This window comes from Semicossyphus pulcher, unplaced genomic scaffold, assembly GCF_022749685.1.
Source record: "Semicossyphus pulcher isolate SPU_LCO1_2020_fin unplaced genomic scaffold, fSemPul1.0.p SCAF_1, whole genome shotgun sequence".
In the NCBI taxonomy this organism is placed as follows: Eukaryota; Metazoa; Chordata; class Actinopteri; order Labriformes; family Labridae; genus Semicossyphus; species Semicossyphus pulcher.
The window spans coordinates 6,826,313-6,846,739 of NW_027211603.1; the positions used below are offsets into that span (position 1 = coordinate 6,826,313).

The following is a 20,427-nucleotide window of genomic DNA, read 5'->3' on the forward strand; positions in this document are numbered from 1 at the left end:
AGGGAGGCTGGAGCTGCTGCGGCTGACTCCACCCCGGGCCACCTTAGCTGCTTCCTGGCTGTCTTCTGTGTTTTTTTTTACTGTCCCGGGGCAATGCTTATGTGAAGCAAGCACATACAGAGGGAAAATGGGATAAATAAAGAAAATTAAGCATTTCTAGAGGTATTTATGAGTATGAGTAAGTACAATACTTGAATAAAAATGGTGTATTTCCATTTTATGCTTCATTACAAGGTTTGGCCCCGGCGCTACATGTCAGAGAAAAATACCTACTTTTTACACAACGCCATTTACCGTGACAGCCGTAGGCACTAGACTCAAATTATTAATAAAAATATAACTAAATAATAAAGTATGATTTATAGTATTGTTTATAATAGTAGTAGTTTATGTTAAAGATCCAATGAGATAAAAAAAAAGCTCACAAGTTAGTAGTGTTTAAAGAGGGGTTGATTAAAGTTAGAATTAGAGTAATGTACAAAATAATGCATCAGTTATTATGATCCACTACATTTTAAGACAAGTCAATTTTTTATTTGTTTAACCCAAAATCACAATTTGTAACATTAGAATTTACAGTCATTAGAGCATTATACACCATCCATTATAATAAACATTAATTACGTTTTTGCATTATGGGGGCTTTTACTTCCGTAATAGCCTATATCATTTTAATTGATCATTATATGTATTTTGATCTTAGTACTTTTGTTTAAGTATACTTTTTAAATCTTGTACTTTTCCTTGTAACAGAGTGTTTTTATGCTGCTATTGTTCATTTACCTGCCTGGATAAGTAGAGTAAAAGGGAAAGATGGATGGATGCTCATTTTTACTTAAGTGAAACAACTTTCCTTCTTCTACCACAGTGAGGCTCTTATAAATAAGTTTTTTTTAATACCAGATGTTTTAGGCTAATATCTATTAATTGACTTAGTGTTTAGCCAAATGAACACTTCAAAAGGCTGAAATATGCACCATTCCTCTCTTTGCTTGCTGCTTTAAACAGCTTTTTTGTCAAGGTTATGGAGGTTCAGATTTTCCCTGAGGAAGCTGTAATGAAACAGAAGACCTAACAATGAGCTTATAATGACAGTTATTAAGGCGGTAAAGGGGAACAGTAATGGTCCACTGTTATCTCTATTTCACGGATGACAAGTCAGAACTGTGCTTTGACAAATTAATGCAGAACGGTTTGGCTAGAGGACACTGCAGGATCTATGTGATTTTCCCATCATATTTAGGGAGAATTATTATAGTTTTCAGTATTGTACTACAGCCAGTCTGAATACACTTACTTTATAGTTTTAACTCTGATGATACTCCCTAAAATGTCCCTATTTATTTAACATGAATTGTGTGTAAAGCATTTTGACACGTTTTTGAGAAAAGCAATGTAAATAAACTTAATTACAATATTATTATTATTATTAAGTATGCTTTTGTTGAAAAAAAATTGAAGATTAATAAATGCACTTTAAAAAAGTCACACCTACTTCAGTTCACAGGTAAATTGTGCAGCTCTCTTTTGTGCTAATGTAGTCATGCACGCTCACCACTAGATGGCAGTGGTTTTCTGCTGGCTCCACTCCAGATGCCCTTCTTAGAAGAATTACCGTAATCTTGAAAGGAAATGAGACTGAAAAAAGCATTGATTAAAGCTCAGACAGCCTCCGCTTGAAACCACTTATTACTTTCTCTTATGCAGCTACAGCCTTCACATGTTGTCCTTTGCAATAAGTGTACTCTACAAGAAATAGACAACAATGTACCCAGACAAATGTAATTAAAAACATAATTTTGGGGGTTGGTACATGGGTTGGTTTGAGGGTTACAGGAGGAGACATATTTACAAGACAAAGTGTTGGACATAAAACATCGGTAAATATGTAACAAATGTTCAAGCTTAATCACTGCATCCTCCAAACTCTTTAAATATTTAATACATCCAGTCACAAATACTGCATGTTGTCATTTACATGTATGTAAACAAACGTGTGTCATGGCAAAAAGCCTGTGCCTGTCTATTAGAAAGGAGGGGGGGTTAAAACCTTGTCAGTAGGACAGACACAAGCTGTCAATCTAAGCTTCACACACTGTTTTTCTCACGCATCATTTAGAAGGAACACACACTGCTCCAGCCTCTGAAGTCAACTTACATTTACAGGTAAACACTCTTTCGTGTTTTGGCAGCAGATAGACAGTTGTTGATGTTGAAGCAGTTAAAGGGAGGATATATGGTTTCTGTTCTGAAGCAACGAGCTGTTAGAGAGTTTCTTAAGAAGATTAAATGGTGCTGTACTAAGAACTACGGGCTTGGTGCACATAACAACAACAAAGGTATTGTAATTACACCACTATATTCCTGTCAAAGGTAAACTAAATACTGACAAAGAAACACATCTTTCTCTAGAGCTGCAACAATAATTTTGTTGTAGTTTGGTTGATTGAAGGAAAACTAGTTGCCAACTATTTTGATAATCTGTACCAGTAATTTTAAAGCAAAAATGTCAAACGTGCTGCTTCTAGCTTCTTAAATGTCAGGACTCGCTGCCTGTCTTTGACATTTATGAATGTAAATGAAGAGTCTTTGGGTTTTTGATGGGTGATTGGACAACAGAAGCACGTTGAGGACAACACTTTGGGGACAAGGAAATTAGGATGTTTTTCTACTTCAATTAATTGTTAAATTACATTAATAATCTGCAGATGAACCAAAAGAAAAAAGATCATAGGTTGCAGCCTGATTTTGATTAAAATTTATAAAAATGGAGGTGAAATTGATGCCTCTTGGTCTCTGGTGGAAATCCACAGCACAGGAAAACAACTACGATGCTTCACCTTTAAGACTTCTTTCTTTCTTTTCTAGTTTAACTAATTTTATTCCCAATAGCCAGTAAGGCTAACCCAAGGCTAAGGCTAAATATCCAGTAAGGCTAACCCAGTATCTCAGTTGGACGGCCTTCAGGAATAAGTAGTCTTCTCCGACACTCCACCGTTTAGAAGTATGCCTAATCTTCCTCACACCTGCCACAGTCGTGCCAAGCTATAAATACTGGGCTAATAAGAGGATCCAACTGGTTGCAGTGTGAAGGAGCCCGATGTATCCAGGTTCATGCCAGAGAAGCCAAGCAAAAGATTTAAAGTAGCTACTTATCTAACACTTCAAAAACCGTAGTGAAAGGAGGGCCGGTTTCTCAATCTACAACAGTAGTGTAAAGATATAGTCAGCTTCAATGTAATGGATGAGAACTACTCTGAAAGATTATCTCAAGATCTGGTTGTCTTATTCAGGGATATCATTTAATATCCACAGACAAGGACCTTGTTTTTAGAGAGATAAGCTGCTTTTCTACTAAACTGTAAACGGCAATTATTATTTAAATATCCTGGTGTAAAGTAAGCTTTTATTTCATCATAATCAGTGTTTGGGATTGTTTTGGAGGTTTGCAATGCAGCTAATTATTTGTGGATATTTGCAACAATCCCCAAAGGATTCTTGATTTGAGTACAATGTTTATTGGGCTTAAGGCAAAATGATGCAACTTCTTACTGTACAGAGCAGCTTAAGAATTACATTGATGGTACACTGACATGGAGTAAGGGGACTGGGACTGCAGGCTCTGAATGCTTGTTCTTGCACAAAGTAGCTTGGGTTTAGCTGGTACGACCTGCTGAGAGAAGTGTGGTACGGGTTTCTGGCAGACAGCCCTGTGGCCAAACACCTTCCGTTACTAGTCTAAGCCTGGTATTCTCAGTACTGACATCATGGCAGAGGCACGAGACCAAAGATGTTAAGAAGAGGAAAAGAGATTGGGCAAGGGTAAATGTTGGGCTGGCTTTATAGTTGCTGGAGCTGATACTGTAATTGATAGTTATGCCAATTCTTGCATAACGTTGCTTGGTTTAGAGGTCTGACAGGCCAATAAGATTCACGTCAGTACAATGGAGGAGAAAGGAATTTCATTTTTGTTGCTATCCTTGCAAAAAAAAACTACATTTGATTCAATAGGATTTCTACCTTCAGAGCCAGGATCCCAGTCACAGTCTTCACAAAAACTAATGGCAACAAAGCAGAGGCAGAAATCTCACATAGATTTCTCATTATATGAACAAATTAAGCTCAAATGATTTGCATTGATAGAAACTACTTACTGTAAAATAATGAAGCTGATCATTGCCAAGACTTTTGCAAACACAGCCTCTTAGCAGATAATACATTCTGCTTGTATTGACACTGTGAAACATACTCATACATAAACATGTCCATGTTAAACTTTAGAAAACTATTCTTGGTTACTTATACTTAAGACACAGCTCGAAGCATGAGGTCCCTCTCTTTCAAAAATTATGTTTTTCTCCTCTTCTGTTTTTGTTTTCCCCCTGTTTTTAAGCACTTTGGATCAACTGTGTTGTGTGTTAAGTGCTATATAAATAAAGTTGAGTTGAACTGAGTTGATTCAGCAGGTCAAAGTTTAATCGCCCATAGATACATTGATTTAAAAGCAGCTCTTTTGTGTTTAAAAGGTTGAAAGTTTAAGTGGTTTTGAATGAGGACCAAGCCTCTAAGAGAGGTTTAATAACAATCCATGCACTCCTTTTCATAATTCATAAAATGTATCTAGTTATGTTTGGTAGGAACAAATCTGTCTCTAGATTAAGGGCATGTAAATCTGCAACAGAATGAGAATTGCTCTGAACTGTAAATACAGTTTATCTGCAGACAAGCAGGAAACTAATGTGTCTCTCCTCTCTTCCTCGACAGACTCTCTTGTGGAATAATGTTAGTGCTGCTTTCACCGGTTTTTGAAATGAAGCTACAAGAAAACCTCGGGAACGCTGGAGGCCGGTAACAAATAATAAACGGCACATCTGTTGTTGTTGGAGCTGTGAAAAAACATGTTGACATCTATGATTTTCATGAAGCTCAACCCAAAACTGGACTCTGTTTCCTGTTTTGAAAGGTCTCCTGCTTTCCCCAAGTAAACAGGACTCTCCTTACCACAGAAAATGGAGCCCATATGTTGTATCCATCACACTTCACCTGCATTTAGGCAATCAGAGTGAGAACACCTCACTAAACCCCCGAAAAAGTCAGGACTGATGTGTGAGTATTGATGTTTTTATGTAGTGAGTGTGTGAGTGCAGTGCAGCCTTGGATCCATCGTGGAACCACAGTCCGGCCGGACGCCCAGCCTTCGGGCAGGAGACGCTCCAAACCAGCAACTACTCTCTGGTGTTGCTGATTCAGCTCAGCCTGCTCTCCTTCGACCTGTTCGTCAACTCCTTCAGCGAGTTGCTGAGGACTGAACCGGCTGTCCAGCTGGTTCTCTTCATGTAAGTTAAACTTTTTCACTGTTTTAGCAGCCAAGCATTATGTTTAGCTGGAGGGGGAAAAAACTCCGAGCCTAAAATAGCACGCTTTAGTTGTTGATACTGAGTCATTTGGGATCCTGGAATGAAATGAAAACTGAACAAAAACCTTGTAATCTTTCTGTTCTTGTTCCTTTTGTTCCTGCTGTTCACACATTTTCTTCTTCAACAGTATGCAGGACATTTCCATCCTGTTTAACCTGATCATCATTCTGTTGATGCTGTTTAACACCTACGTGTTCCAGATCGGCCTGGTGGCCATATTGCTGGAGCGGTTTAGAGCTCTGCTAATGCTCTCTGCTCTCTACTTGACCTTCAGTATCGTACTGCATTCCTGGCTTATGGTACGTGCTGTATTGGTAAAAATGGGTAGAGATATATTAACATGGGTCCCTATGATTTTACTTTGTTTATTACTACTGAAACCAAATAGACAATACTTTTATTCAATGTATCTATGCTCGACTTAAAGAAGCACTGAAATTATATTGTTGAAAAATGGACTTCACGAGGGTGTGAAATCCTACAGATGTTTTATAAACGTAGGTTAAACTGTGTCTTATACAATAAAAAATTTGACTTGGGCTGTAAACACCCAGTTTTTCAAATTATTCTAATTCAAGAAGGTAACTCGGAACAGTTTATAATATGCCTCATTTTAATGTTGTTATTAAAAGCTGTGAAATCTAAATGATCATTAATGCCTTCTTTATAATCTTTCCAGAATCTGCGTTGGCTAAATACCAACAGATTTATTTGGACAGACAGTCTTCAGGTGCTGTTTGTGATCCAAAGAGTCGGTAAGACGTTTGAATGTTATCTTGTTATCTGAACACAGAAGCAAACATATGTAATTACTGTGGTCTCTTGAGCGTTTCGAAGGAAATCATATCTTTTTTAATCTCTTTGATTTACATAATTAACATTTGTATATGAGCTATGCTCAGCTTACAGTAGCGATAATAAAGAGGGGCTAATTGGATTTTTTCTTTGATGATATAAAAAGTAGGACACAATATGTAAAGAATATTTCCAACACAGTAGAAATACTTACAAGAGAGTAAATGCTGAAATTAAGAGATTCAATGAATTAACATAAATCCTATTTTAGGGCTTATAAGTAACTGGCACCATCATTCTCCCCGCCTTATTAGTTTAACCTGTACCATCAACCAAAAGGTTCCTGTCACTATTGAATGAATCACAGCCTAGTGCATGGAGCTGTTTTTATCCAGTCTCTCTTAACTGTTGCACACATCTCTAATCTTGTCAATGATTCAAATTGAACAACATATTTTTTCAAATGTGATAATTACACTAAACTCTGAAGATCAATAACAGACAGCTCATAGTGTAATCAGACTTTTTCATGAGTCCCCCCTCTCCACAGGCTCCAGGCAGTGATCTCACATTGTCATGTGGGTGTGATATCACACACGTATAATCTCATAAGTGGATAAAAGGCTTTATTGTCTAGTTGTTGTCATTCTCAGCAGGTTATGTCGTATTAAGTAGGAGGACGTACTGTTGCCACGTTTTGTATGCCTCTTTGTTTTGTCTGCTACTTAAGACCCAGACGGTTACTCAGTGTGTGTCTCATCACATCACAGTGTTGCATCACAAAATCTCTTTTATTATGAAGCTACTTTAAGACACTGTAAACTCTGCTGGGCTGAGTTTTATGTTCATGATCCCACACATACACAGTTGTAAGTGCTGGTGGGGGTCCCATTTCTCAGTCTGCTAACATTAATCTAACATCAAATATTATGTTTCAAGTAACAACATTTTATTGACTTAGGTGTTATGACAAATAGTGTTGATTTTGGACAACATGATGCCGGTCAATAAACAAGTCTCGTCAGTGAAAAGTAAACAGAGCCGGTGAGTTCCGAGATTGAGCATGCTCAGTTTCGTGTGTCTTTGGCAAAAACCCCAGATGCTCGTTCATGCGTGAGTGTCCGTGTCCGAGTGCATGCAAGAAGGTTGACTGCATTTCACTCAACGGCAAACCGTGTCACTAGGAATGAGGATTTTTTTTTAAAGTTACACAGTGCACCTTTAAGTTTTATGCATTGAAATATAATATGAAGTTACATTTGTACTGGAATGGAGGATGGTTTCATAAATGTGTGTACTGGATATATCACAGTTTGTTGCATTACCCTAACTCAAGCATTTCAGACGTTTTTGCTGATAAATATGACAATACTTAAATGTCATACAGTGACATATAAGCAATATGTAATTTGTATTGATTCGGTTAAACTGTCAAAACATTACTACAGTGCCTTAATTGAAAGCTGTTTTAAAGATTTTCAATTTCCCAACAAAACAACTAAACTGTCTTATCAGAGAGTCAACAAAAATTAAACGCTTCATTTATTTATAATATTAACTAATATTAAAAATAAAGTTTCTTTTTCTGTTAATTTTAGTATAAAATTTCACAGGTTATGGGATTTTAAAAAAAATACAAAAGTGTATAGGTGTATTTTCTTTATGTTCTGGTTTGGCGTTTTTGTATTTTGTGTGTTCATCCTCATGTGTTTTCACAGGTTCTGTGTTGTACTACTACTTTTATAAGAGGACCTCAGAGTATCTGGGTGACCCTCGGCTCTATGAGGACTCACCGTGGCTTCGAGAAGTCTTTGTTCGGGCCAGACAGTGATCTCAAAGCAACAGAGCACAAGATGCCACAGGGGCTGGAACTAGTGTAACAATGGTACGATAAAGGACCTGCCCATTTTGAAAGAAGAAAAAAGACCAATTCAATGTAGTGTATTCTGGAGGTATAGAAAATGTATTTTAAATCACAGTAAAAAAACTAAACAGCAAATAGCAGTGATATGATTATTAAAGATATATTCAACATAACATTTCCTTCCAATGCAGGGTGGATTGTGCCAAAATCTGGTGAGGTGTTCAACAACAAGGCTGGAACGTCTCATCAGGCCTGATTTGCTGGGTAAAGACTACATGAAAAGTGAAACAAAATGCTGTTGATACCAGTCACCACATGCCCTTTTGTCTTTTGTTGATGTTGTACATTTTTTTTTTTAAATCACTGTGTTTCTGTTGTTTTGTAAACATTTGAAAAGATAAGTTTTGCTTTGATTGTGAGATCGATATCGAAAGGGGTTTCACTTCATTATGGCTTTGTCAGTTACTAATCTGAGCTGGCTGTGTTTCACAATAATTGTATACGTATATACATAAAATACAATAAAATGTCCTAAAGTGTTGGTCATCTAGACTCTTCATATTTGTATGTATGAAACGTACTTGGTTATTTGATTTAAATCCCTGCTTCAGAACTTGTTGCAAAGTGAGACTCCAGGTGATTGAAGCGGAGCTGATCCTTCAGGTCATTGAACTCTTTGAGGAGGGACTCATTCTGTAGGTTGAGCTGTAGATGAAAAGAAGAGAAAAGGTTTTTGTAAGATGGGAGTTTCTCTACGTGAAATGAAAGAAACAGTACGACATCACAGACTTATTTAGTGCAACAAATTCACTGTGACAAACTCCAGAGGACTGGATTACTTTGTATGACAATAATGTTCAGTAAAAGAGAAATCGAATTCAAAAGGAAGGAAACACTTTTTTTTCTGTGTTCATGTTTGTTATATCCATAACCTTCAGACATAATACCAGCCCTGTTCTACAATCACTACGACAGATGAAAACACCAGACTAACTCACCCTTTTTGCATATTTATGACACTGCTCTGCCTCCTCTTGTCTCCCATCCTGAAACAAAAGGTTCATCACATAGTCAGTTCATGTCCCTGTTGCCTGTCTCAAAGAAATCCAGCTGCAGACAGTGAAAAAGTGATGCCTTGTTAAACTTTGTCCCATTCCAGCGGCTACATTCAAGATGGGACATAGGTTTGTCCATCAATGACCTTGAAGTTAAGTTAAACTTGCTCTTCATGTCAAGATTAGACAGTGGGAAAGTGAGGACCAAAGGGTGAACCAGCTGCACCCCCCTGTGTAAAGAAAGGCTGCATTTCTTGGCGACTTTTTCAGGGATTCTTTATAAGGGTAAAAATTCTTATCCTATCTTGAAGTATAGACTTATAGAGAGGGAGATTGGCTTGTGTGTCCTCAGGGCTTATCATCACTCACTCTCAGGCAGATCAGTGACAGGTAAGCCCACACCTCTGCGTTCTGGTTGTTCAAGCGGTTGGCCTCAGTCAAAGCTTCCTCTGCGACACACAGCTCCTCCAGCTTCACAGACAGACAGCCACACAAAGACAAATACACAAATAGAACCAAGGCTGGCTTCTTCCCAATTAAATGATAAAATATGGTGCTACATGGTTGTCTCACATGAAAATTGTTGGCTATGCAGTACATCCAAGAGTAAGAAGGAGAAAAGAAAGAAGAAATACCAAATATCCCTGACGTTCATTGTCTCTAACACTGTAATGTCAAAAGATATTACATGGGAATAACACTGCCTACAAGCTTTTAAAAAACAGGATTAAATAAAAATATATTTTCAGTTTGCTCTCATTATTGGTCTAGAGGTGTAGTAGGAGTTTTACCCGGTAACAGACTGTGCCCAGTCTCAGCCAGGTCAGGCAGGATGGAGACTGCTCACAGGCCTGCAGGAAGACAATTTTGGCTTGCTCAAACTAAAAGTTGAAAACACAAAAATAAGAGATTTAGTTACACATTTAGTTTTTCTCGCTTCAAACAAGATGTTTTTAAATTATAACAATAAGCTTCAACTTAAATTTGCTTAGAATAACTGTGATATCTATCTGGTTGCTTGAGCACAAGACTCGTTTTTTTAACACTTAAGTAGTGAGACACAGTGACATATAGAAAAACAATAGAAACATTTACAGTGTTACAGTATTTAAGAGTTTCCCAAGATGTGTGTGAGCCCTACCTTTAGTGGGAAGATGACTGGTTAAACCAGGTAATATATCCCCCTGACTCATCAACAGTCACAATACATATGAGTAATCTGTCTGAATGATCAGACAACAATGAAACTCGTATCAATATCTGACCTTCCCCTGCTGGAGGCAGATAGAGCCCAGGCGCAGGAGGACAAGGTGAGAGTCTGATGGCTGTTGTGGGAAGTTCAGGCTCCGCTCATAGCTCTCCTGGGCATCAGTGAACGCCCCACGCAGGAAGTGACAGTGACCATTCAGAGCCCATGCATCTGCATCCTGCTCACAGGGTGGACAACGCTTCTCAGGTAAGGGTACAGAAAGGAGTAATATAGAAGCAGTGAACCATACATGATACATTGTCCACCCAGTCATTATTCAGCAGTACAGCCAGTAGTCAGAGTGTGAGTACCTGGTCTCTGTGAAACAGCGCCTCCCTAAGGCTGGCTGCAGCACTGCAATAGTCAGCTCTGAGCAGCTGCCACTGGGCCAGATGAAGAAGATAAAAGAAACTGCGACCTCCGTCTGAACACAGTAGCTCCTGGGACAGAGCGTGCTCAGCCATCTGACAATACAAAAACAGTCCCTTTGTATTAAAAAACAAAACAAAATTTATATTCTTTTTATTTTTATTTTTACTGTCACTGACAAAACACACTTTTGCCTCACACTTGATGAGTACTGAACATCGTAGGTTGTTTTCATATTTTACCAGTGTGTGTCCAGCTGGCCCGGTCAGAAACTCTTCTTACCTGCAGGGCAAAGTTCTGCAGCAAGAACTGAACCGTCTCTGTGTAGATGGTGGGGGAGAGTTTAGCTTGAGCTCCTCTTGGCATGACACTTTGTGCTGGAGGCTGTCCTGGGGTCTCTGAGTCCTGGTTTGCGCAATCTGGGTCTAGGAGAAAATTACAATAAAATTGTCAGGTAGCACTGGCTGCTCCAAGAACCCAAATTTGCCACAGGCCTTTAGGCTTAAGTGCACCGAGTGTCACCAACAATATGACAAGGCGAGTTTTATTTTCAGTGATTCTTGCCATATCTACAACATGACTAAACTAAAACTACAACCCAAATTACAACAATAAAACTCATAATTTCCAATGAGCACTTTTCTTCTCTGGCTGCTTTTACTCCCACTGCCTCTCACCTTCCTTAGCATCAGGAGACTGACATGCTGCCATGGCCATCTCCACTTCCTCCCGCTGGTCTTTGGGCTCATCATTTTCCTCCTCCCTCTGTGTTTGTTTCTTTGCTTTGTTTGTCCTCAGCAGCCTTCTGGCCTCCAGAAAAGCCCTCTCAGCCAGGATGGCTCCGTTCTGGCTCTCATGAATCAAACCTGGACAGATTCAGAATGTGAAATGAGACTATACGATTCCCAGCATGCATCTTTCGTACTGTGCCATTCAGGGTTATTTAGAGGAAGTTTCTAATAAGATTCATATCAGTTCTCACAAAGTTGCTAAATGTTGATGTTTGCTTTGATTTAACTATTTTTTATGAATCTTTATTATCAGCTATTTTCTTTGAGTTTCCTTTTTTTAATTAATTACAAGCATCTAAAGCAGCATTTTAAAGACTACTACTCTCTACTTACACCAGCCTTATTAAAGGAGTTTTAGCTGTATCCTCACAGCAGCCTCCATCATATTGGGGGTTACACAACACTGACTGGCTTATATCTATATTTCAGAAAAGGGTAGTAGCAGTACGCAGTCTATGTGTTCTGTGTTGACAGTAGCAGTAGGACACTTTCATCTCACCCAGCAGCGTCCAGGCCACCACACTGGGCGGGTCTACGCAGGTGGCTCGCTCCAGGAAGATCTGGGCCTCGTCATATTTCTCAGACATTGCTGCCAAGACTCCACACATCATTAGGCTACAGAAACATAAGGATACAGACACACAAATCTTGATTTACCAGTTCACAGTTATGCCTACATCACAGTATTTGGCTGTTGAAGCATAATTATTGAGTTGCCTTATGATATAAATAATAGGGTGGAACGCCCCTGATTTTACATATTCCTTTTGTACTGGTTGTGATGCATTAAGTGTTACAGTGTCACATAGTTTACAGTTTACTATTGAGTTATATAGTCCATCCATTATGTTATAATGTTGTTCCCATGCTACAGCACAGATTGGGGGCAGAGAACTGGGGAACACTATTTCAAGTGTAACTGGATCATTTCTAACCTGGGTTGGTGGGCCTGCTGGATTGACACTGCGTCAAGGAAACACTCTTTAGCCTTCATGTAGTCTCTGGTTAGCATGCAGAGGCTTCCCCAATCAAACTTGTGTGAGAGTTCATGAGGGTGCCTCACCACTAGCTGTAAGACAACAAATACAAAATTAAGCTTCCATTTTTTAATCAGTATGTGCATAGATATTATTATTAATCACTGCTGCAATATGACCCTTGGCCACATAACACTGATATACTCCAAGGATATAAATTATTCAGTCAAGGGCCTCCTTTTTGATTAAAAGGTCTTTAAAGTTTTTCAGAAATCTTTCCCTCAGTCTTTGAGTGAAGGACAGAAGTATCCGGAGAGACAAGCATGTTATTGTACCTCTTGATAGTACTGAGCAGCCTGCTGATAATCCCCAGTAAGCTGAGCCTCTCTGGCAAAAAGTCTGAGCTGAGAAGTACTCAACTGGATCTCATGCGGGGAGTCATCATCAACGTCATCTGAATAAATCTGGTGTGGAGGAGAGGATAAAAATTAACATAAATATGAGGTTTATAAATATGTAAGTGTGTGTTTGTGTTACCTTGTTAAGAGCGTTTTTCATCTCATCCACCAGGTAGACATAGAGCTTGCTGACAAAAGCCCTTAGCTCCTGAGGGTCAGTGAATGCCTCGGTCTGCTGCATCTTGTCTCGTACAATTCTTACCACCGCAGGCTAAACAACAGAAACACACACATAAACCAAGTAATTGTATCACATTGTGACAGGAGAACCAAGACCCCCAGGAAAAACACCTGAGGTGCTGCAGATCCTAAAAAAAATTGTATCAGTGTTCCTGCCAGTGTTATTGTTCCACCAGGGATGTGTGCAGTTGTTCTGACCTTCATCTGTTCCTTAAAGGCGAAGTATCTGCCAGAGACATTGAGTGAGCCCATCAGCTGAACCATCATTTGCTCGCGGCTACAGGCATCCGATGGTTGGGTTGCTCCAAACAGTTCGTTATACTGGACAGAAACATGGCTCACAACGTTGCCTACCTGCCTGTGGAAACCCAGCACTGCCTGCAGGAGCACAGACCCATGGGGAGAGTCAGGAAGAAGGCAACTTTCCACTGGTGTGTGGTTCTTTTTGTGTGTATCTGTGCATGTACTGTAAAAACAAAACAAAACTGTGCAGTGTGTCTGTGTTTTACTTTGTCTGCTCTGCTAGGACCCGCTGGAATTGGAGGCCTGGGTGGGATCAATGCCTTCACCCTGCAGAAAATACACATCACATCTCAGCAAATCCTAACTTACTTGTGCTGCATAGTCAGTCTGAAACCCAGGACTAAACAACCAACAAAAAGAAAGTGTAACCAATTGAACCTTGTACCCCTTTCCCACCTCAATTTAGGGTGTTGACGCAGGTTTTCCAGACCCGGGAAGACCCACTTATAAACGCAGCTTGTCTCTGTTCCCATTGCCTGCGAAGTATACTCCTTTCGCTCTATTTTCTGCTCCATTGCTCCACAAACACGCCGAAAACAGTGTTAGTAAACATTGAAGATGTTATGGTGGTTAGGTCTTTATTCTATCTATTACTTATTCATTCTCTTTATCAAACTTGGCGCCGCCAAATTTGGAACGATGTTCGAGCGCTGCTCGGACGGAGACGGGCCGAATTTGTAGCTGAGATGACAAGGAGTCACAGAAGTTACTGACGGAGCATAGCATCACGCTAGAATTAGCGTGTTGACACGGGTTTTGTGTTCCCACCAATACCCGGGTCTGAATGCTGATTGTAACCTTTCCCATTAAGCAAAATAGCCGGGTGTTAGTGGGTTTTTTGACCAGTGGGAAAGGTGCTTTAGAGGATCTAAACAACACATTACCTTCTGGCCAACTCCTCTGGCAATGTTTTGGGTACTAGTGGTTTCTCCAAAGCTACCTCAATGATAATATAAGTTCTGGCCTCCACATACATCTGTAATGAACAGAAATTATGTATTAATAATGCTGGAGGCTTCCCAAATTATTATTTAGCAACATGCAAGTAGACAGGACATAGGTTAATGACTTATTAAACAATAAAGGAGGTACAATAGGGGTTTCACAGCACCTGTTAAAACTGATACTACAACCACAGTTTCCATCTAATGTATTTTTGACCTCACTGAAACTGAACACAGTTGTGTTGCAGTTTAGAGGAAGCTTACATTTCCCTCCGTGTTAATTTGCGGCTCAGTTTCGGTCGGGCTGTGGGCCACGCTGTCGATTGCAGCCATCCTGCTGTGATTCCTAGGTTGCTGCCAAACAAAAACAGGTCAGTTTATGGTCCAACCCTCAAACACAACCTGAGACTAGCAAGGTTACAGTTGTGGAAAACAGTTTACCTCTTCTGTGATTTTCACACCGCCTGGAAATGCTTTTAATTACTTTTCCATGTAAAAAAAAAAAAAAGCTTTTTTGAGCATCAGGACCTTGCTGACCTTTTTGGCTGGCTCCTTGGAATCCTTGGTTCCCTTGTTGCCTCCATCCAAGTTCTTCCCTGCCCTAGCCTTGTAAGAACCTGCAGATGAGCTGGCACGAGCCTTCAGTAGGTTGGCTGCTGCCTTGGCCTGCTCCTTTAACACACTGAGACTCCGTTTGGCCTTTGAATATAAAATAAAGGACAACCTGATTTTGTAAATGTAATTTAGGATACGTATTTAGTGTAGATGTGTGTGTGTGTGCGTGAAAATTGTGTTGCTCATACACAGCCTGTAAATGCTCTGTAATGGTCCAGATAATAAAGAATCAGATCAAAACTAAAACTATAAATAAATTAACAAAAACGTCAGCAAAGTAGTTACTGCATATGTATTTGTGTGACCTTGTTCCGCAACTCAGCCTCTGAGAAAGGCTGAATGCTGTATGCTCCTCGGATCCGGCTGACTCCAGGATACAGCAGCCTTCCCATGTCCACAAACGCTACCCCATGGAAGGGGATCTCTGGGTTGTCCTCACCTGGCTACACACACAAACACACATCTTCATACATTCATACACAAACACTGTCTAATAGGGCTGTTTATTGTTGAGTATCTGGCTATACGATGTGGGTTACAATGTATATTGCAAGATACCTTGCCTTACACCCCTACTATGTATCTGGGCGTCACTGATCTTTGACGTTGCTGGTCTTTCATTGGTCTGTGCTTCATCTTATCAAATCAAAAAACATGGTAAATGTTCTAAAAGTGCTTTATTTAACATATCCATTAAAGCCCCAACATTTCTTAAATTTGGTTCAGGATCAAGATGTAAGACTGCAGAGTCAATACAGTACAGAGAGGAGAAATATTTCTGAACATATTAGATAACAAAGCTGTCTTACCAGCTGTGTTTCTGCTGCCTTTGCCAGTGGCACCAACGATCTCATGATCTCCACAGGCCACAGTCTGCTCTCAGTGATCTTCTGCTGCAGCCTGAAATCAAAGTCAACACTGATATTTTTGCAGCTTTTCTGTATCTGTCTTTCTCTTTTTTTCAAGCCTAATTTCCACAGCAAATACTGGAATTAAGTCACAGACATTCTGATGTTCTTTTTGTGTATTTATTTTTTCTTATATTTTTCTCTTAGTCTCTTTTTATATGTTTATTTTCTACTTCTTTATATTCAAATTTAAGTACACTCTGCTACTATCCTAAAATCGAGTATTTGTAGAAGAAGTCCAGAGGTAGCACCAACAAAATGTTAACACTTAGCATGATGGTCATATAGTAGGTGGAGGGGTGAGTTGTGTGTGTTGCTGACCTGGTTGTCCCTCCTGCATCCAGGAAGCAGCGCATCTCTGTGTCCCAGCTCACCCTGTGCTTCATGGTCTCTGCCTCATCACGAAACTCCAAGTCCTGTAGGAACATATACACCTTTAGCCCTGTCACTAACTATGTAAATGGACCTCAGTTCATTTTTTATTTCATACACTAAGGACAATTTACTGTCCCTTTAACTTCTCAAATAATTAGTCACTAACTAAGCCTGAGTGTCAGATGGTGTGATGTGGCACTTAACTTCCCTTTCACTGTTCCATATATTTGAAGTAAGTGACAGTTATGTGACATACTGCAAAATCTATAAATACATCAAGGTATTCCCTAACCAATTTGCAGAAGGTGCAGGTCTGCATTTGCATTTACAGTACCTCCAAGCCTGTCAGCTCGCCATCCTCGGTTTCAATGGACTCTTTCTGGAAAAAGGCATTAGGCAGGAAGTGGTTCCCAGGGGCCAGTAGGGCCTTATGGGGCCTCTTCTTCGGTCTTCCCTGTTCCTCCCTCAGCCCTCCTTCCTTCAGCTGCCCTTCAGAGAACACCAGCACTTGATCTTTCTGGGAGTAAGAGGAACAGCACAGCATCAGTGTTGAAATCATTCAGCCCAGAATCGTTCTGATTTAACTTGGTTTGAATGGGGCAATAATAGGTTTTCTGTTTCATTTTGATTACAAACTAGTACAACTGTGCAACATAATCATTTTAGATCAATGAGAGTAAAAATGTCCACCTACATCTTTTCTTATAGGGCTACACTTGCCTTAAATGTTCAATGTCATTAGATTGTTGTTGAATCTGTTCAATGAGATATCATAAAAAACTAACACACAGTGTAACACTCACCCCTGTAGTAAGTGGGACCACCAGAGCAGCAGTGTATGTGCATGGGGCAGCTCCAGACTGCAGCAGCCATGACTCAGGAACGGAGTAGACTGTCTCCACAGTTACCTTCAGCAGGTTGGAGGCTGAGCGCTCAGCTTCAGACAGCACTGGCTCCAACACATTGACACATACATCCAGGCTCATCAGCTAAAGGGGGTCAAATCGTCAGGAGGCACATTCAGTTTTTAGTTAGAAAATTGCATTGTCAGCAATAAAGTAATTTTTTGTTTTTTTCTTAACTATATCTTTCCTTAACTCACAACTTTCAATATATTTGAAAAACATGCACTGCAGGCCTCTTTGAGCAACTGTAATTGGGTTCTGTGACATGAGCCATGGATTCTTCTTCATGCCGGAGGTTTGATATGCATCCAAACCGTAACTGTTCCTGCTCTGGTGAGTTCAGATGGATTTACCTTTCTCTTGCACCTTAAAAGAACTTGGCTGGCTGCCCACTTCAGTCTGAGACTAACTGGTCTCTCCTCATTCTGGCTGCTCTGTGATTGTAAAACACACACTGATAGAAGACTCTGGAAGAAACAACTACCAACTATTTAAGGTTCCATCCACTGGCTGTCTGGATGAACCTACTGAATGAGGGGTTGATGATAGGAATTATATCTTAAATAACAGTACAATTTAATATCATTTTACTACAAAAATGCATATTGTGAAATGGTAAGTAGATGGCACTTATAGATAAAATAGCCAAATGTGAATGTCTGTTTGTGGCTAATCCTAAATTGAATGCAATATTCAGTGGACTCAGTAGATATGGTGTAGCAAAAAGTCTACAGATTGACAAAACTCTATTTACTAACTACTTACTGTCCAAACCTTATATTAAACCATATCTCACCCCTCAGATAGCAAATGTTATTAAATTCCTCTCCAGCAGGGAAAAGGGGCAATTTGTGGCTAAGCCTGGCACTTAAGGTAAAAAAAAAATGCTGTTGGGCCCCCATTGTGGTAACTTTATTAAAATAATTTTAGGTAGGGATCTAACCAATGTGATCATGCCCCTCTGCATAACATGGCCACAAATAAGCTAACACTGCACGGTGGGCTTAAGTTAATAATTAACCTTTTATGTACTTCAAGTTGAAATTCCTCAACGGATATGCAATTAATTAAATTACAAAAAAGAACAATTGATAGACTTTTGCTTTCTCAGAAATGGTATAAAATTTGTCAATAATCTAGCAAGTTTTAAACAAGTATGGAAATCTAATGTTTGTCATGTCATACCTGTTTATTGCACGTTCTCATCACAAACTGCTAAAATACAGAGAATGTGACCTATCTTATCCGAAATAGCTACATACTTGGCCCTATTATTAACCACGTAATATTGTAAACTTATTAACACTTCTAACCTTGGACGCAGAGCTTGTCACTGGATTCAGTGGGACTGTGGACGAGAAGCTACACCGACCTTTAGACAGTAGAGAAAATCATTGAACATTTAAAATGCTTGCTCTTTGAAGTCAATTTCAGTTTTTCCTCATGAAGCAACTGGCATTTAGAGAGATAAACCAGTAGGTTTTTTATTCCAGTATAAAAACTTATTATTTTCAACAGGAACAGCTGTACCTTGTAGCAGTGGCAGCAGGTCGACCACAGCTTGGCCCAGCACCGCTGTCCTCGCTTTAACTTTCTTGTCTTCTGGCAGCACCTCTGTCACTGTCACTGAGCACACAGAAATATTCACTTTAAACAATACTGGTGCTGGCAGCAGATTTGCAGGAAATCACAGCAAGAACATGGATTTAAGAAAGTTGGAAAAAAGAGACACAGAGAAACTTAATGTTTAGAAACCTCAGTGTCAAGAGCTTGACAACTTAATGGTCAGTTAAATCATATATCAGAAGACAGGACAACATATTAAAACTCGGCTTACAAATGATTGGTTTATGAGCGATGTCACTGAGAGCCTGAGCATTATAGGGGCAGTGGAAGCTGCAGGTAAAGTCATAGTCAACGCGCTCCTCCACAGGTTCAAATCGTTTCTGGTCTGACTGCCCCAGCACCTTTCCATCTACTTCAACCTGAAGAAAACTTTGGAAGCTGTCTTCCTTTTTGCTGTCCTGAAAAGAAAGGAAACAGAAAAAGTAACATTATAGGGATTCTGCCACCAACTCAGTGTCTCAACCGCTGTGAGACAGTGTTGATGGGTTTACTGTATATAATAAATGTACTTTAATTTTGTATCTTATCATTTACGTGACCCATCTCTCACAGGATTGCTGAGACCTAGTAATCCACAACAAATTAAAAAATACAAGCAGCCTGGCCATACTTATCATTCCATACATCTAGATTATAGTCTCTCATAATGTTAAATACAAACATAAAGAAACCCAACACAACAGTAAGAAATCAAAGCCTACATTGCCTATAAAATGTCAGTTAACACACTGTAAACCTGATTCAGCAAATTGATAAATAATCTAATGTGTCATTCAATAATATTAAGTTACATTGAGGGCGTTAATTTCAAGTACCCTGTTAGCTGTTACATAACTGTTGGGTCACAACTGTAGACAGTCTTGCCTTATTAGCTTATAACAAAACTGTACCACACAGCGGTAGTTCATTTGGGTAATAAATGTAGTATTTAGATAGCTAACACGTTGCTTCAACCCGCAGTTTAATAACATTATATGTAGGTTATTTACGAATAGATAATGCTTGATAACTGTTAAATGCACTTCTGATGCTCTAACGCTAAGGTAGCTATCCGTTGGTTAAAGTTAGCTATGTAACGGTTATTCAAACTAAGTTAGTTAGCATTTGCAGCTAAAGTGAATCACTTATGTTAAACTGTGGTTAGCTAACGTTGAACGAGCTTACCGGGTTATTTCCACGGATGACAGTTATTTTTATAGTCAAGTCTGTTGCTCCTGTATTTTCAGGAGTCTCCATTGTCTGAACAATTATTCAGTGATTAAAAAAAACTTAAACTAGTGTTAGCTCGCTATGTTACTGTCTTCAGCCGTTGCTACTTTTTCGTTAGAAAAGCAGAACGTCGTTTCCATGGCAACGACGCTGAACATGGTGAGAGGTTCGAGTACAATGTGTAATATCGCCAGTTTGACTGACAGACCAACAACAAATCAAAACAATATACAAAAGACTTTTCAGGCCACCGTAGAAAAAAAAATAAAAATAAAAAGATAAATCAAACGGTAAAAGACTATCAGACTGCCAGGGATTACGCCAACTATAAACTAACGAATCTACTTAATGCATTATTCCAGCGTTTATTGTGACATTGGCATTGGA

The 20,427-nt window shown here is 39.4% G+C and overlaps 2 protein-coding genes across 2 annotated transcripts; one reads left to right on the plus strand and one right to left on the minus strand.

Annotated features, from left to right (window-relative positions):
* Positions 1–5,590: 5,590 nt before the first annotated feature.
* On the plus strand, positions 5,591–8,043 carry LOC138592850 (transmembrane protein 138-like). Its single transcript, XM_069663738.1, has 3 exons — positions 5,591–5,716; positions 6,097–6,172; positions 7,931–8,043. Exons 1-3 carry the CDS (start codon positions 5,591–5,593, stop codon positions 8,041–8,043), a joined length of 315 nt encoding a protein of 104 aa, XP_069519839.1.
* Positions 8,044–8,670: 627 nt separating this feature from the next.
* On the minus strand, positions 8,671–19,374 carry cfap70 (cilia and flagella associated protein 70). The gene is made up of 26 exons (XM_069659449.1): positions 19,366–19,374; positions 19,043–19,229; positions 18,736–18,831; positions 18,519–18,577; positions 17,104–17,289; positions 16,635–16,817; positions 16,247–16,341; positions 15,845–15,917; positions 15,323–15,460; positions 14,940–15,101; positions 14,667–14,756; positions 14,343–14,434; positions 13,665–13,725; positions 13,354–13,533; positions 13,055–13,186; positions 12,853–12,981; positions 12,476–12,609; positions 12,040–12,155; positions 11,427–11,615; positions 11,032–11,174; positions 10,692–10,844; positions 10,397–10,558; positions 9,923–10,012; positions 9,501–9,602; positions 9,075–9,122; positions 8,671–8,781 (listed from the first exon to the last, which is right to left on the minus strand). Exons 1-26 carry the CDS (start codon positions 19,372–19,374, stop codon positions 8,671–8,673), a joined length of 3,120 nt encoding a protein of 1,039 aa, XP_069515550.1.
* Between the last annotated feature and the right edge of the window lie 1,053 nt (positions 19,375–20,427).